At 39.5% G+C, this 18,679-nt stretch overlaps 1 protein-coding gene across 1 annotated transcript in view; it reads left to right on the plus strand.

The window, feature by feature from the left end:
* Positions 1–18,679, plus strand: part of SEMA3D (semaphorin 3D) — a 139,091-nt gene that overhangs the window by 106,454 nt on the left and 13,958 nt on the right. The window contains exons 12-15 of the mRNA XM_062581305.1: positions 10,066–10,288; positions 13,513–13,601; positions 15,314–15,355; positions 16,630–16,787. Coding sequence (XP_062437289.1) covers positions 10,066–10,288; positions 13,513–13,601; positions 15,314–15,355; positions 16,630–16,787 — 512 coding nt within the window. The remainder of the gene's footprint in view (positions 1–10,065; positions 10,289–13,512; positions 13,602–15,313; positions 15,356–16,629; positions 16,788–18,679) is intronic.

The following is an 18,679-nucleotide window of genomic DNA, read 5'->3' on the forward strand; positions in this document are numbered from 1 at the left end:
TAAATGTCTCAAAAAGAGACAGAGGAAACATGCAGCTGGCAGCCCCAGCACACAGGGCAAACTGAAAACCAAGGGAGCTTTTACTGTGTCTTTTTTAGCTATTTAAAAATTGGACTTATATGGTTGCAGCTGTCCCTGGATAACAAAACTAGTTTTCTTTCAGTCTTAAGGATTCATCCAGGAAATTATCCATTGATAAAGAAGTGTTGTTTAAAAAGTGTTCTGAATTTTCCTTCTGTGTCCTAAAACAGATCCCTATGAGGGATCAGAGAAGGCACTAGAATGAGATTTTCAGGAAATTAGGAGGAGAGAACATTTTGTAGCCTATTTCGATAGCTGTAATCATTGTAGTATCAGAGCACCTCAGAGTGAATTCAGCTCGTTTGGAAACTCTTATGGGAGCCATCCTCCTTTTATTGACGATGAATAAGTCATCACTGAGGCCAGATTTTTTAGAGGAATGTCAGTGTTTGAAGATACTGATTAACATTTAATCCAATCTATCAAAGTACCATGGATTTTAATTCTTATTCCAGGCAACACCAAATATTCTCAGATGGATCTGGATTTCTTATTAACTATTTTGCTGAAAGTTCAAAAGAATATCTGAATTAGCAAAGTAAGAATTTTGCATTTTAATTCATTTCTTAGACACAAGAAGAAGCTGTCTGGCATGGAAGATGCACCTTTTGTCCATTTTTAGAGTGTTATTTCTCAACTCTTTCCATTTTCAATCTGAACACCAAAATATGGCCCTGAGCTGCTTTGTTTTTCAGAAACCTTACAGTCTGACAACATTTTGACTGTTCTGTGGTCTTTTTCATCTTTTTTCTTTCTCAGTTGCTTTTTCTCCCTTTCTTCAATGAAATCCCTTCCTTTATTTCTTCCGCTAATGCAGTGCACAGGCTGATCGCTATGTTGTGTTCATCTCACTGGGACTTGGGCTGAGCCACAGAGAAAGATGCTACAACGTTGTCTGCCAAAAAGGTTCCCGCTGTCCTCCCATCTGGCTAGTTTTGCTGTTTTAATAAGTGCGTTCATAAAACACTGAGGGTTGCACAGGTTTTCTTTGTTATTTTCAAACTTATCTTCCTCTTTCACCTGCTCTTTCATGGAGTGGAATGCATTCTTCACTTCTCCAATTCCTCTTTCCTTTGATCTCCCCACTGTAAATGGGGCTGCTCAATTAAGTTAAATGTTTCAGTTTAGGGGTTTATTTTCCTGAGAAGTCCTCCTCCACTTCCTCCTACTTACCAACATGTTTTCCCCAGCATGAATCATGTCTCAGCTCCTAGCAGCCTTTGAAACTCTTTGAACCCGGTCACCTTTCCCATTTGCAGAGGTTGGCAGAGAATCACAAAGCACCACCTGCAAAGTCCAGTTCATTCACCCAGTTCTCAGTCTGGTTAGCCTCAGATTAATGCTCTCTTATATCAGCCTCTACTACTCAACAGTACAGGTGTGCTAAATGTTAAGTGCAGATGCTGGAACAGCACAGAGTAAATTTCCTGTGTCAGGTGGATCCAACCTCTGTCTAAACAAATAGGGACATTAAACTTATTTTAGAGATTTTTTTTTTAATTTGTTTATGCTCTTTAAGTGGGGGGAAGAGGTTTGTTCTTGATTCCACTAAAAATTTGTACTGTTTGCTTCTTCCCTTCAGAGTCTGATTCATCCCTTCTCCTCTAACCTCTTCAAGTCTTGCTCTGAGTACCTACAAGGTTAGCAAGAAATTCTTCCCACTGAAAGTCCAGGCTTTCTTTCTGGCACAACCCATCCAGCCTGTAGAGAAACACTAAGGCTTTCTGCAGGCATGTCCAAATGCCAAATGTATTGTGCAGCTCTGATCAAATGGCTCGGGAGAAACCACACAGTTTTTAAGTGACTCAGGAACCCAGCCCTCATTTTCAGAATGGCCTACAGCTAAATCTCCAAGAGCATATAAGTAAGTGTCTAAGTCATGAGAATCATCATTTAGATGCCATGTACCCCATTTCCTAAGGTATTTCTTGGCATCCTGACAGCTCACACCAGGCTTCAGTCATCAGGGTTGCCCTCAGTATTCAGACTTTGCAATTCTTTATACATTTGTGTACATCTTTTGGGGTGGGGGAAGGTCCACATTTAACACCGAAGTGACTAGTTGAAGGTAGTGCTTCTGTTTCTCTTCTTTCTCTTTGATGATTCAGTGACAAGGAAACCCATTTAGAGATTGGGAGAACTTCATGCCATCGGAGAATGCAGATAGACTGTAAGGCTTTTACTGCACCCTATTTTTTACTGTATCCTCTTGCTAGTCAAATGTGCACTGCCTGGGAACTGTAGGGAAAAGGACCATGTCTGTATTAGTGCCTGGCTGTGGTTAATACATTATCCTGTAAGGCAGAGCCTGTTGTCCCACTTCCTGCTGCACTTAATGTAAAAGAAAGAGCTTTCCAGTGGAAAACATATCTTTTCCCTCCTTGGTTAATATCTAACATTCTTACTACTTTTGGTTAAACTAATGCATAATTATTCCATAAAAATGGAACATGTTCAACAGGAAGGAGGAGGAGAGACCTCAGGATGGATCAGGTCCATGAGCCTGGAAGAGAGGGAACCTTCCCCTGGGAGGGAAGCCCAGACTAAAGTATCTAATTCTCCAGTATGGGAGAGATTTAAGGTTTGTCCATCCTTAAGGTTTCCTACTGGCTACTTCAGATGCTCCCAGAAGCTGGGTAGTATTCTCTTTGTAAATGGCATAAAAAATTCTAGCCTGGATGCTGTGATATTTGCCAAGCAGGTGCCCTCTGCAGTCAGTGTTATCGAGTCGCTGTTGTGTACCCAGCCTATGGGTGTTTAGCTGTTAAGTGGCTCTAAGGCTAAATGTGGTAAGTCACTTTTAAACTAGGGCTTTAGGCACAGCAGAAAATGAAACCCTTGAAGCTCACACTGGGAAGAGCATTGTGTTTAAAAACTGTCAGTAGTCAACATCATTGTTGAATTAAAGATACCCCACTAGATGAAAAGGATATTATTTTACAGACTTTAAAGTTAGATTCCCAAATAATTGGCACAATTTTAATAGGTGTTAGATCCAGCAGGTCTTACTGACTTCAGTGGATGGTGTGAAGCACTATGCATTTTGGCAAATCAGACATTTATTTAGGAGCCTAACTTCTGGCACCAGCCTTTGAAAATCTTGGCCAGAGTTCCCACATAATGTTAACACAGTCACACCGTATGTCTTAGTATTGTGTGAGATCTACACATCCAGTACTATGCTAAGCTGCAAATTTAATAAGACAAGTGAAAAAAGAAAATCTCACCTATGTGTAGGGCAGCTGTGTTAGTGTGTATTTACTTTTAATTGAGAAAGTTTAACTTTAATTTACCACCTCCTGATCAAATTTGATATAGATAAGTGAGATAAGGAACATAGGTACATTTTCAGGTCATCTAGGATTAGAACTTGATCCAGAAAGATTATTGTCAATTTGAGATTACACTGAGGGCAATGAAAAGAATTTAATAAATACTGAATTGATTCTTTAAAAATTTTGTGGCTTGGATTTTGTATAGCAGTTGAACAGAGATATGTATAGCACTTTTAACTCTATTTTGCTGGGTTTATATTTTTTTTAAATTTGTCATTTCTTAATATGCACATTGTATGAAGTTATCATTCATAACAGCAAAGGTGTAAGAGACTTGGGAAGGATAAATTATGCGGTGAGTGTGTTCTTTGAGTGATTCCTCTCTAGCAAAACTAATTTTTCCATGTGAAGTATTGGTTGAGGATGACTCATTCTCTTGACATTAACTATCTAGAAGAAAAGCATCGTATCTGAGCTAGCTGTTTAGACTTCAGTGTTAGAAAGAAAGAGATAGACACCTCCTTTGTGCAGTTCATACATACATAAGGTAAGAATCTAAGTTAGGTGAGATGAATCTCACCTTTATGGCAGAAGCAGAAGATGCTGAGATAGCACAGTGATTATATTACAAGATCTTCTGTGGAACTGGATGCTTGTGTAATTCACATGAAACATCCCTGCCAATCTACTCCTGTGACACTTGATATGAATGCAGATCTCTCGTCGCCTCCAGTGGGAGATGATGTCACATATCTGAGACCGCATCTGGTGCTGCTGATGTGAGTAAATGTCCTCTGTGAACTGGGCAGAAAACACCCATACCAGTACCACATGGGACATGCACCAGGATGTGAACTCACATTTTCAGAGGTGAAAGGCTACTTCACTCACCCACTTGGCCATCCAGCCTTTATCATCATACATCCTATTGATTACTTGGAAAGGAAGCACAAGCCTACAGGAATTGTTCTGTAATGATGGGTGGACACAGCTTTAAACAGCTGCCTGAGGACTTTGCCAAAGGGGGGCCAAAATTCCCATGTTCCATTCATCATGCCACAGTTAGTGATGCCTCTGGAAATGGCTCTCTTTGCCAAGCATAACACGGTCACACCTGGCCAGCTGTTCTTGGTGGTCATGCTGTCTTAGGATGGGATCCAAAGCTCACTGAAATAGTTGGAAAAGGTTGACTCAAGTGGACTTTGGATCAGACTTTAATCCTTATTTCTACTAAATGTGCTGCACAAGCTGGCAGAGATATCTCTGTATCATGCATGATAGGATTTGGGCTTTTGGAAATACTGTAATAGCTTTATAATTCCATATTGGTAGATGTTTTATCCTAGTTGTTTTTAGTAAGTGATGCCACTACTCTCATCATCTGTTTTGACATTTTTGATAAGGTGTTTAAACATTTCACATTTCAAATTTGGGGAAAACCTAGGCCATTTTTTTAGACTCATGAAGCTACTCCCATTTTTCAAATATAAAGAGATTTCTGGGATTCAGCTGCAGATAGATGAACAATAAATGGAGCCCCAGAAGATGTAAACTGTATCTTAAAGTTAGTGAGTGACAGCATGAACCACAGAACATGCACATATAAGGGAAAATCAAGCTGTAGTACTGAGTAAGGGAAAAAAAGGGTTGTTGCACAGCTGAGGACACAGAGAAGAATGAGTTTGATTCTGGCCCTATGTAGAATAACTTGGTAGAAAGTTCTGATTCAAAGGTCATTACAAAGTATGAATCTCTTTCTACTGAGTTCAAAAAACTTTAGCTCAGCCCCATAAACATAAATTTATTTTTGAAAGTAGTAGGGTTTTTGAGGTCTGAATCCAGTGTGAGTGGGGAGACACTCAGACTAAAGTGTTCTAAAGATAAGAAGAAAAGTCCATTTCTGAAGCACTCCTTATGTGGCAAGTGCGTATATGACTTGGTGTTTGTGTAGTTATTGGGCTGTCCAAATCATTTCTTTTATAATATAGTTCACTTTTTTCTTTTTTTTTCAAGAAATATAAAATCAAAATTACCTTTTTAGTCACACCCATTCTTCAGTGCCTTTTGCTATGTAATAAAAAGCATGTATTTCTATGTCAAATTATTAAACTAACGTTGTTATCTTCAAAAGTCAAGCTGATTACAGCCCATCTCAAGGGTGTAACCTTGTAAAGCCTTTAGTCTGTGAAAGTGCAGCAGAAAACATAACATGAGAGATTATACTTAGCAAACCAGAGAATACATTTCTTGTGCAAATCCTAGCAGATAGTCCATAGAATTAACTCACAGCAGAAGTACATATATTTCCAAATGAACTGTTTTCTCAACAAGGTTTTCATCTTCTTCCTTGCTACTTGTATTAAGCTGTGTTTTCAAGGAATGTCCTTTGAGTAGGTATTTCAAGACAATAATAGAGATACATCTTTGTTTTCTTGTCAGTTCTTTCACATGTGTACATTAGGTTATATTTTGAAACAAAATGACTGAACATGTGGTGAAGATATCTTAATTCAAATTGGCACAGATTTGGTCTTATGAATAGTCTTACGGAGAAATTTTCAAAAGCCATTGTGTGATTCAGCAACCTAAGCCCTATTTTCAGTAGCCAGTTTCAGAGACTTTGTAAAGATACGGAAACAAAGGATTAACTCCTATTGATTGAAACAGAGCTAGGCCAGCCAGTACTTTCAAAAAATCTATGAGGTCTCTAGATAGCTATGCAAATTGGTCCAAGCAAGTTCAAGAAACAGGTTATGGTCTTTTAAATCATTCAGGCTACACAATTACTGAACAAAACCAGAAATCAGCTTCGAGCCTTGACCCACAGCCACCAGGCTGATTCATGCTAGTATGGGCCATGCCGTACTTTATACCTGCCATAACTGGTATGCCCCAAACAATGCCGTGGCACTCTTTGGGGGTGAAGATAGTCCAGGAACTGTCCTCTACAAACATTTAGATGTTGCCGCTCTGTTTTGGAGGGTAAGAGAGTTAAACCAGAAGAACATTAGCTGTCTGTGCTTCACGGACCTGTTTTATTTAGGAATAATCAAAGGTAATCTCTAACGTTTTTGAGAATGTTATCCTCAGTCAGAAGATTTTGCTTAATTAGTTGCTATATCTTTTTATTTAGTTTAGATATTCAGGTGCATGTTTGTGTAGAACTGTATATGAAGAGAACAGTTCTGCATTGTATTAGCTGTATTTATCACGTGAAGAATTTTAAATTGATTTATCCTTAGGCGTGGGTACACAATACCTGTGTCAACTGGAGGCTAAATTTGCAAGACCAAAGCTCCTGATGTGCACTGTCCTACTGACATGTGCTGTCCTGTGTGCATGCCTCAGCACAGACATGCAACTGGCAGTGGGGAGGAGAAGGGTCTGCAAGGGAGAGAAGGGTCCGGGTCTGGTACTGAGCCTGCAGGGAGAGCTGTACTATCAGTAACCGAAGTTGCCTCACCATGAGAATAAGCACCAGCAAAGGAAGAGGGGTGTGCTCAGCCCTTGGCACTGTGTGTATCACTCACTCATAATGTGAATGTTTTGGATAATGCCAAACCTTGTGTCATGGAACAACTCCTTATAGCAAGTCCTTAACTGACACCATACATAGAAGATATGTTGAGCTGGAGATTTGGGGATGCAAACTGAAGTTCTTTCTGTTTGTAGGGATTAGCTATGAAGGAGGATTACAAAGCAACTTCACTGCAAATGCTAACTTTGTCCCCGCACACTGCAGAGTCATTATTTCATCATATTTCTTTCTTCACAGACTGTGTTAGGGCTCCACCTGGCAGGAAGCACAGGGAAGAAGTAATTTTAAAAATTAAGCAAACTGTGGTATATACATATAGGGATGGCATCAGCTGGAATATAGTTTCCAGTTATTATTATTGTCTAGGATTTGCATTGCCCAGTAATGCATTTAGATGCATCTGGACTGAAAAGAAAAGCTTTCTGATACTCAGATGATGGACTAAGTGTAAGACAAAGGACAGTGAAGGGATGTAGAAAGCCATGGGAAGGAAAGCAGGTTCACGTTGAGCACGACAGATTGTGGGTTGCAAAGCACCAACATAATCAGACATGTAAGAGTTCCTGGGCTCACACCAAAGGGCATATTAAAAAGATTTGAAGAAGGCTGAGGAGGAAAGTTTACATTATTCTCCAAGCAGGAAGTGTAAGGACCAGCCTAGAGTAAAGCACAAGGGATGTGTGTAAGAAAAATTACAGTTTACGGTTGAGTTTGGTTAGGTTGTCGATAGCAGGTGAGAGCCAAACTCAGGAGTGGATGAGAGACACCAGGCAAGGATGGTCTAAGGGAGGGATCACTTCCTCCTGGGAAGAGGATGTGGCTGCGCTGGTCAGAGCTAGAGAGCAGGATGCTGCAGCCGCGGAGCTGTGAGCTAGGACACAACTTTCAGCTACGTGAATGAGTAACAAAAATTGCCTCTGAGAAATAATGAGCTACAGGGATCATTTGACATCTGCAGAATATGATTGTATTACAGGAAAAAGAAAAAGAAGCTGACATATGCAGTTTGTTAAAAACAAACTGCCTCCAATTGCCTATAGAAGGAAAAGATAAATGTGGACATTTCAGTCCAGCAATAAGTAAACAAGAAAATAATTTAAAAAAGGGAAAATTGTTAAGGCACTTACTAGTGGCCTTCTACTGCAGTGACTCTGGGCACATTCTCCAGAGGAATCAAGCATTAGTCAACGAGCAAGGCAAGCCAGCAGGGCACTGCCTCATCTGGTCCACTGCCACAGCAGGGCAGAAGCAGCCTCCAGCAGAGGGGCAGTCGGACATCACCGATCACGCAGCAAAAGGGAACTAGCAGGAATATTTCTGCTTACATTCCACTTTTTTTTTTTTTTAGGCTTTTTGCATTTGATTTTTTCCTCTTCCATGCGGAGAGGAAGTATTCGGTGGCTTTGCTGAACCTGGAGGAAGTAAGAAAAGCAGAAAAGAGTTTGTCTGCGAATAGCTCCTGCGGGTTGAGTCGCTGAGCTTGTCCAGGCGCAGCCACCGGAGGGCACTGCAGACTTACCTTTGAACGTCTTCTGTCTCCGCAAAACTGCTTTATTCAGCACAGAGCAATCTGAACTGTATGTGGATACCTGTGCCTTGAAACGGCGAGCTAGATACACTAATAGGTCACTCGCTCGCTCCGTTCACATCCACTTGATTTACTTATCCTGGAAAATATCTGAAGTGATAAAGCTACTGTGATTGGGTTAGAGAATGAGGAAGGTGAAACTCTTTATGGATGTCCCATCCTATCATGAGAATTTTCTTGATTTAAAAAAAAATGCTTTCAATAAATGACTGATGGGCACAAGTGTTGCTTTCGGGCCAGTGGTATGAGACGAAGCACTGAGCACCCTGATTTCTTACTGGTTTCGGAGGGAGTTCTTGGCTGTCCTGGCAGAAGACTTGGTTTCTAATTGAGTATGGACTGAATTTGTGACTTATATAAGACCAAATTTCTGATGTAGTTTACAGTATCAGTGGCTATTATAGTATTATCAGTAGTTCCAAAATACTAAAAAAAATGTTGGAGATTATCCTACATTGTTGAATTATTAATGACTAAATCTTGATGACTCCAGTATATATTAAAAAAAAAAAAAAAAAAAAAAAAGTTAAAAATCAGTCATAATACTGGATGTATGATGTGAAAGCAGCAGGTCAATAATAATATTGTATTGTCATGACTAGTGATAATGGTCAGACTATTAATGTCATATCTAATACTCTGCAGAGTACTCAGGAATACTGCTAGATGAAGAAACAGAAAGAGTCTTGATTATAGTCTTAAAAGCCATTCAGTGATATACATCAATAAGTATGTTTAGCTTTTAATAATTGAGGTTTACATATATGTAAATATGAATTGTTAGCACTTTATCCAACATCAAACAATCTCTTTTTTCTAATACTGTCTTTTCCTTAGTATCTTAGAGAAGCAATTCATCTCCTCTCTATATTTTAATTTATGTTAGCAAAAGTTATGACTGGGAAAGAAGAAAAACCTGTAGGAGTTGTTTCTTCAAAGCATGCACGTATCTGTAAGTAGGTGTGGGTGTGGAGATATTACCAACAGGAACTGAAGATTTATAATTCTGAGTAGCAGCACAAATGGTCATGATGAAACAAATTAGCAAGTTTTAAGTAGTTTTAAAAGATAAACAGGTGGGGGCAGGACAAAGGAAAATGAAGATGAAGGGGAAACATTTTTGAAATGAAAAGATAAGAGAAGAAAATGATGAAACAAGGAAGAAAATGACCCTTTGAAGAGCCAAAGGAATATATACTGAAAGTGAATGCCAAATATCCCAGTGTGCTTCCCTACTTTCAAAAAAACACCAACTTATTTCTGTTGTAAGGTAAATAACTGGTCCCTGGCAAAAGTGCTTTAAAGGCGTGTCTGTTAGCAGCTGATAGCTGCAATTCTTTGAATGGGTTTGTGTATTTAGGTGTCTACAAAACAAGCCTTCTGTGGCCAAGGTTTTAGGTTAAGGAAACAACTGACTAAACTTATATGCCTACCTAGGCACATGGGTAGGTATCCTGCTTTTCAAGATAACTGAGGAGCTAGGCAGAAACCTCTAGATTTCAAAACACACAAACAAATCTGCAATTACTCCTATTATTTCTTTCCTAATATTCCTCTCATCTTCTTGTTCCCTCTCTTTTCAGTGTCCAAGCAAAACCTACGACCCACTTATAAAGTCTACCAGAGATTTTCCCGATGAAGTCATCAGCTTTATAAAACGCCACCCACTGATGTACAAATCAGTTTACCCAGTGACAGGAGGACCAGTATTCACTCGAATCAATGTGGACTATCGGCTGACACAGATTGTGGTGGATCACGTCATGGCAGAAGATGGACAATACGATGTTATATTCCTAGGAACAGGTACAGGAGAGCTTCCATCATCGTTCTGCACAAGGCTTGTCCCTTAAGAAAATTTTATTTTACTCCAGCAGGCCCCAGTAAACCTTTTCATTCACATCATAAAGCTTAAAATATTGTTTTAAAAGTAATGTTTTTTGTCCTACATGCAGCTTCCAGGGGGATTTAGATGCCCTCAAGTCTGTGCCAGAGCTTCTTAGAAATACTATGATTAGATGGACTTGTTGGCTTAGGGAATTGCTACTGAGATGAGCACATCCTGCTCTTGAGGAGATAACTCAGGTGGAGTGTAACTGGACTGTCCTACTATCTGAGTGCCATTCAGTACCTGACTTTATACTGCGTAGTGCTCTGGCTCTGATTCCTGGTGGCAGTATGTCAATCAGCCATTAAAAAACAAAACACAACAAAACAAACAAACAAGCAAAAACCTTTAGTAACTTGAAGGAGTAATTTCCATTATCAAAAGTGACCTAGTGCTTCAGTATCAAATTTTATGTGACACTAAACATTTAAAATTGGAGCTAAAGCTGTTGCCTTATTCCTCTTAAACACTTTAAAAATATTACTTTGCAATGTGCATAGCTCCAAATAAGAGGTCCAGGACTGAACAAACTGAGGTTGAACTACTCTATCAGGGAAGAAACCTGCTTTGCAGTTATATTATGCATAATTATGTATCTATTTACATTTTTATGATTATTGTATCCCTTAAGAAAAAAAGTCTATTTCTACCATTGTAATTAAATTTAGGATCACTGGAAGGACCACCCGGCAGCATGATATGCAAAGAAATATTAACATACCAATTCATAATATTTCAGAAATAATTATACACTCTCTTACTACTTATTCCGAAATCCTTACTGAAATTCCTTATTCTCAATCCACAGTTTGAGGTTCTGTGAGTATTAACAGCTCTTAGAAAGCATTTCTCATTAGTAGATCCGAATGCTTTGCTAAGGAGATTGCTGTCATTAACCCCATTTCACAAGAGGAGAAACTGAGGTACGCAGAGGTGAAAAGATTTATCCAAGGGCTAAGCTACTACTGGCATGAGCTGTGGAGAAACTAAGGTTTCTGTCTGAATCTACCTGGAGGCTGCTGGTTTGCACTGTATTTGGTCTGGCTTATAAGCAAAGTTTGTGTTCTGCAGAGTACCGTGATAAAATTGAGTATTTTGGAGAAGAGTGAATTTAAAATGTCACAGAGCGTCACCTCTTACAAAGTGTGAGTCGGTTCAGCCTTCAAGAGCTTCACAGCTGTATCATGCCGCAGGAGTTCGGAGATTGCCTCTCTTGGAGCATGTCTTTCAGCTCAAGCCCTCTCACAACTCCTTCTTTCAAAGAAAAAAAGTGTAGGAGTCCCTCTGCAATCCCCGCCTGTCAGATACGGGGGTGCCAGGATGCAAGCACAGAGGCTTACTCATGTCGAAGAACATTAATATGGCCTTTTCCCACCTGCTGGCTAGGAAGACTAGGAATAAATTTTGCCCGTGATCGTGGAAGATCCTTGTTGCTTTCTGAAGGCAGTCATTCTTCTAGTCATCAAAGTGGAGAAGTGACCACGTTTCCAAGTTGTGTGATGCCTAGGATTTGAGAGAGTGCCCACGCCATCTAAAAATTACTTTCCATGTGATAATAATGTAGACATAAACATTTTAAAACGTAAGCTGTCAGGCAGGTTTGTTATTTAAAATATAGAAAATATCCTTTTTGGTGGTTGTAAAGGTTGCTTTCAGGATTTTGCTATCCTCGATTATAATAGTTTCTCATAGGAATTAAGTTTATTGAAAGATTAGCAGCTAGAATACTCACAGCTTAACTGTTACTGGCCAGCAGAAATGATTAATTCTTCAAGTTTGGAGATCTCTAGGCCAGCAAGTACCATGTAGTCACTAGGTGGCACTCTGTAATACACAAACGTTTTTTGTCTACATTACCTTCGTTAAAAGTGAGAGTTTTCTTTTCCAGAAGCACATGTTTTTGTTCCATCTTACCCGCTTAAATTTGTCCTATGGAAAAAAAAAAAAAAAAAAAAAAAAGAAAGATACAATCGAAGATAAAATTTCAGATGTTATATGTAGAGATTGAACACAAATATACCAAATACTCAAGAGATTTTGAGCAGCAGCAGGTCGGGAGCTTGTGTGTTTGAATGTAACCAACTATCCTGCTGCAGAGTTTAGAAACGCCCGCAGCTCTGTACACCCAACCGAACTGCAGTTCTTTCTACTTACGCAGACCTTGGCTAGTGTGGTAAAATGGCCAACACATAGGGCAAAGTGAAATATTTTTAACTTTGATTAGTGTGATTAGATATGATCTTCTGTAGTTTGGGAGAAACCAAGAATGAAAATCTCACTCTTTCCATTTTGTAGTCTATCTTTTCAATATTGCGCGTAATATTTAGGATTAAGTTGTCTTAGGTCGTTTCCACATTGCATTTTCCAGCCACTCACTCCCCAACTTCCCCAACACATTTTCAAGGTTTATTTTTAAGGCAGTTCAAGATTCACATATTTGTGGTGATATGAGTTAAGCTGGGTAGCTATTTTCTTCACAAACCAGGAATTCAGGTCGAAATTAATAAATAATTTCAACTAAAAAAAAAAAATCCGAATAAGCCCAAATAAGCTATTTCTACAGATTTTAAATACAAATTCTGATGTGGAAAGAGGTATTTGTTCAAAAATTTCCCTAAAGAGACCAGATAAATGAGAAAAAAACACAATGCATTATTCCCCGCATTAAAATGAAACCTACTTCTCATTAAAGAGCTCAGCTGGATGAAAATTAATCCTCTAAAACAAAAGCAAATAACTGCCTGCCAGTGCAACTCCTCAAGCTAGGTCTCTTTGGAGGTCAGATGGGCCCCAATTCTGGGGACAAGGAAATATGCAGAAACTTGTAGCTGGGAGTGTGTATGTGCATGAGCGTGTGCGTGTGCGTGCCTATGTGTGTGCCTACGTGTGTGTGCATGTGGTAAAGCCACAAGTGTAGTGTTTGAGACCATGCAGTCACCCAGCAGGGACAGATGTCATCTGAAGCCTACATCCCTGATGCAGTAACTTGATTTCCAGTGCCCATTATTCCAATTTTCTCTTTGTAATCCAAATTTAGAACCTCACAATTTTTTTAAGAATCTGAGATCGAGTTGATATGAAGTAAGAAATGAAGTAGCACTTTTATACTGAAAGATAATTGTAGGTTTTACATATGTTTCAGACGTAGGCACAGTACTGAAAGTTGTGAGTATCACAAAGGAGAAGTGGACTAAGGAGGAGGTAGTCCTAGAAGAGCTGCAAATATTCAAGGTAAGTGTTAATAGAAACTATATTAATTAAATATTTTTTAGGAAACTTTAAGGCCCAGATTGGCCTCATCTGTCTGTTTGTTTGTTTATTGGAACTAGTTCAAATTTCCAGAGGGGCACTGTTTAAAATTTTAAATATGTTGATATTCCTTGGGTAAGTCAATTGAAAAAATAAATAAAGAAAGAAAGAAAGAAAAAAAAATCCATGATTTTTCAAACTCATAGAAAGACTTTTTCATTTATTTTGCCTTGTTCCATCTTGCAATCTTATTGTGAGACCCATTATTTAATAAAAAGAAGAAAGTTTTGATTGTCAATGTCTTTTAATTCTTTTATGAGAACTGGCTGAACATTACTGACCACTTTGATATGGTTATTCTGGCTGGATGATAGAAAAGAAAAGTCACAGTTACTCTGCTAACACTGATGACTTCCTGATAAACAGAAGTTTTAAAAAGCCAAAACCTCCTTTCTGCTGCACCAGCACAATTTCTGATTAACCTCAATGTTGGTGAGAGATCTGACATTGAAGTATATTTACAGTAGAAAAATGGAGATCTGCATTTTCCCTACTGTTAATCTCACTTTTCCTCAGTTTTCACCTTACTTCGTCATTAAAGTTAATTCATATCCCTGGCATTTTGATCACTTTCTCATATATTCTCTCTCCTATGTACTATGGGAGGTCATAGCCAAAAGTTCTAACTCATATTAAATAAATGAAGTTGAAATTTAGACACTGTTTCCTGAGCCTAAGGATTGGATCTTTAAACATTATTTCAAGGAATACATTTCTACATATATCTTTTGATATGTCATGCATATGATGAAACTACTCTTCTTTTTAAAAAGTATCTCCATGTCTTCTTTCCACTGTCTTGGACACTAATTATAAATATCACTCTGAAAATACCAAGACTACTCGGTGCTCTGCCAAGTAATCATGAGTTTCAGTATGTGCATCAATTTGCTGCATTCTTAAAATATAACGTCAAGGGTAACTGCACCATATCATATTTAATACGCAAAAAATAGATTTTTGTTTTTTTCTGCTTAGCAGACATTCCCTCACATTTGTATCGGTAACATTTATAAATGTTACCTTTATGCTTTTGAATACAGAAAATTGAAGAGGGTGAGGGGCTGAAAAAACATTCAATTTTTCCTAGACTACATTAAAATTAAACAATAGGCTTAGATGATTAATCATTTTCTATTAGGGGGTAGCTAATACTCTGAGCTCTGTCCTATTCCTCCATCAGTCACTGGCAGAACTTGCACGGTCTTTCATAAATGTGAAGTATATCCTGGTGCAGAAGATCTCCCTATGTATCTCTTAAGTGCCATCTAAGCTTTTCAAATAATGCTTAATAAGAACTTAAGTTGATGTGAAGGCTCATTGCTCGTCCCTGGGATGGGGTAAATCGCAAACTCTATGAATTAAAACCAATCATCTCATGAGTAGCAGGGAAAACTAATAGGAGGAATTTCTGGAAGCATATATGTAGAGATTTTGGAGGGAGGAGGGTTTTTTTTTATTTATTTATTTATTTTTTTTTTAGTTTTTTTCCCATACCTGTTTAAAACAAGTAAATTAATCTTTGATTGATTTGTATTCACTTTTTTTGTCAAGCAGATGTTCAGTTCTGTTCTCTTTTTCATTAATAATAAAAGAATATGTAAATTAATAAGCTTTACTGATTTATTTTTCAGCACCCTTCGTTTATCTCGACTATGGAGATTTCTCAAAAGCAGGTAATTTAGAAGCTTATTTAATCAATGAAAGATATAGCATATACTTGACATCCAGCTTAGTAAATTCAGGTGATATCTGTTACTTATTGGCCAACTTTCCATGGATGACTCTTAGAGTGTATCTGGAAAGAAAGATATATTTGAACTTGTTTGCCTGCCTAATTCACATTTGCTTACAAACAGTAATTTGTGTACCCAAGCTGGTAATTATTCATGGAAACAAATCTTTAGTCATATGGTTGTGGGATTTGTGAATTAAGTCAATGCGCATTTCATTTTCCTGTCACTAGAAATGCTTGGCTCTATGCAATCTAGTTATAAATTATTATTACTGTTATTGCTGTTATTATGTTAGTAGTAGTCAAGCGACTTCACTAAGATTAGGGCCTCGTGCTAAAAGTTGTGTGCACACAGACTGAAAACTGGTCGCAGTACTCCAGATTCACAGTCTAAATCTGGGTGGTCCAATCCTGGCAACTGCAGGGGCCAGTCCCTGTTGGGAACCTTCCTATGGGAAACTGCTTTATGGCAACTCTGCGGTGGCCACGTGCGCGCTCAGGAGACAGCGTGACACCAGATCTCCCCGCTCCTGCCCCGCCGAGGTGGCAAGAGCAGCCCTGGCACAGCGTGCGTGCCGTGCCGGGGAGGAGGCGCTCCGCCGTGCAGGCACGCATCGCACAGCTGCGTCCCATCACCCCTGGAAAAAGGTGGCAGGCCAGCTGGAAGCGCCGCTGGAGCTAGATCCGGCTCAGCAGCCAGCCGCTGGACCACCCTTGTCTCAGCAGGCAACCCGCTCACACGTTGGGGAGAGGGGAGTAATGTTATCCCCATATTACATGAGGAACAGAAGCAAAAGAAGATAATGTTTTATCCACACAAGGTCATCGCTAGTTCCCAGTCCGGATTCTTAATGTCACGGCTATCCTTCCCCTTGTTTTATAAACATGTTGTTAAACTACTCTCGCTGGGGATGGCTTCTGATTTTTTAATACAGCACGTTCAGGCTAAAGGTGTTGGTGTTGAGTGCTGGTGTCTTTCCAGGCCTGCAGTCCTCTCCCTGCTCTGTCATGCTGTCAGGAATTGATGGAGATTGGCCAGTTCACACAGAGTCCTGAGAAACATTTTGCAGCAAAGGAGGGGGGGGGGATTCTCCCTTGTTTTATAAAATCTGGGACAAGGTTGAAAGTCTGCATATGTGGCACTGCGGAAGGGAACTTTTTAAAAAGGGCTACTTGGAGAATGTTCCTAATTCATTTGCTTTGCCTGATTTGCAGCAACAATTGTACATTGGTTCCAGGGATGGATTGGTTCAGCTCTCTCTGCACAGATGTCACACGTATGGGAAGGCTTGTGCAGACTGCTGCCTCGCCAGAGACCCATACTGTGCCTGGGATGGAAGCTCGTGTTCCAGATATGCACCCACTTCTAAAAGGTGAGGAGAAAAGTACAATGAGCTGTAAAAGATCGTCCTCACTGCAAGAATATAAGAACGTTCCCAATCAGGACGTGTTGCCTTTTTACTTAGCATGCCTTTTGCCTTAAAATCTTGATCAAGCTTTGGGCATATTTATATTTCTGCTAGAAGAGCTGTGAAGCCAATGTAACACTGTTTGGGCATGTGTGACAATAACTCAGCTACTGCAACTAACATTGTGAATCCATCACTTCCCTTTTTTATGCCAAGTGCTTTAAAGTACAAGATGCTCAGATTGAGGGCCTGATTGTGGCTGACTCTGCCTGAATGCAGCAATGGAAGAGACGTGCAGGAGCATCTCTTTTTGCATAGGGTCATAGCACACGGTGGAGTTTGGGTAGGGTCATAGTCATATGGTGGAGTTTAGTACGGTAACCCAGAGTGATCAATAACAAAATGCACTTAACTCATCGAGTTTAAACTAATGAGCTTCCCCTGTCTCATATAATTAACCTAACCTAAATATGGCTTATTGTATCACTTACAAGTTGTATTCATGAGCTAGCCATGGGAGGGAGACAGAGATTTAAGTGGTATGTTTTGTGCACATCAGGAGCAGTTTTTCTGGAAAGAAGGGAGCTATTTCTGAACTTTCTGTACCTACCTCCTTTACCCACCAACACGAATCTGTGTGAGGGGAGAGCATGTCACAGGCTGCAGCAGTGCAGCAACTAAGTTTGCTGATTTGGCATGTGATGCCCCTCTTGGACTGTTGGCTGATTTAGCCAGAGCTCCGAGCTCGCTGCCTTCACAGCCTCTTCTTTCCTCTTTGGAGGAAGCCTTCCTGACAGTAATTCTTGTAGTAAGGGTCAGAGGTTGCAGTTTGAGCTTGGGCTCTGGAATGAGACCTTTTTCTACCTTAGGGACTACAGGACTGGAACTAAGCAATTAGACAAACCATTGAAGTTAATGAGTCATAGGTTATTGTGTCATGGTGTCATGGAACTTTATGTATTTTCCCTCAAAGCCAAAATAAACTAAATTCAGCGAAATGTAAATGAAAACAGAAAAGCAAGTGTTCAGGCTCACTGCAAAGTTAGTCACATGTGAGGCCTGCTGAAGTCTGAGGTGGGACTGGGATACAGAGATTGATGGTCCATGCTCTTAAACAGATGTTCAGTCTGGTGGGTAGGCCAAAAGGCTGTAGCTCAAAAAAAAGGGATGGGTGACTGGCCTTGGGAATCCTCCAGTAGATCAGTTTCTTAAATATTTCCCTCTGTCTAGCTGCCTGTGCTTCCAGCATGTCTAAAGCTTTTACCATAGCGGACACCTCTGCCTCAGGATCTAACTTTCGTGCTGAGGCGTTGCTTCGTGTTTGTAAGGCCCTGCTGCCTTTACTGTGACTGTGAGAAAGTGAGGTCCTTCCTGTGTCTCAACTTCTTGTACTGAAAAATTAAAATATGAACTTCCATTTCTAGCTCTCAGGAGATAAAAGTGCTCGTTGACACAGGAGGAGTTATTTTTTTTAGTACTGTTACAATGAAACAACACTAAATCACAGTAACTTTAAGTAACACACCCGGAGTAACACACCAAGCCAGTTAATCGTGGAACTGGGTAGACAGTCCAGAGCTATTGACTCTCAGGAGCTTACTCTATTCATTTCTTCATAAAGATAATCAGATTTGACTTTTTTCTTTTTAAATCACAATAAAATTTAAACTTTTCCTTCTTCATTTTAATGGTTGATTTACTAGTTATGCTGGGCAGATCTTGAGCTCAATTTTGAATATTACCCATTGAACCTGAGCTCTTTTTCACAACAGGCAACATTAAAGATATTTCTGAGTATTCCCAGGATGGCCAGTCCCACCAGAAGATCTGTGACAGTGCTCCTGGAGCACATTTAG

Source organism: Rhea pennata, chromosome 1 (assembly GCF_028389875.1).
Source record: "Rhea pennata isolate bPtePen1 chromosome 1, bPtePen1.pri, whole genome shotgun sequence".
NCBI classification, from domain to species: Eukaryota; Metazoa; Chordata; class Aves; order Rheiformes; family Rheidae; genus Rhea; species Rhea pennata.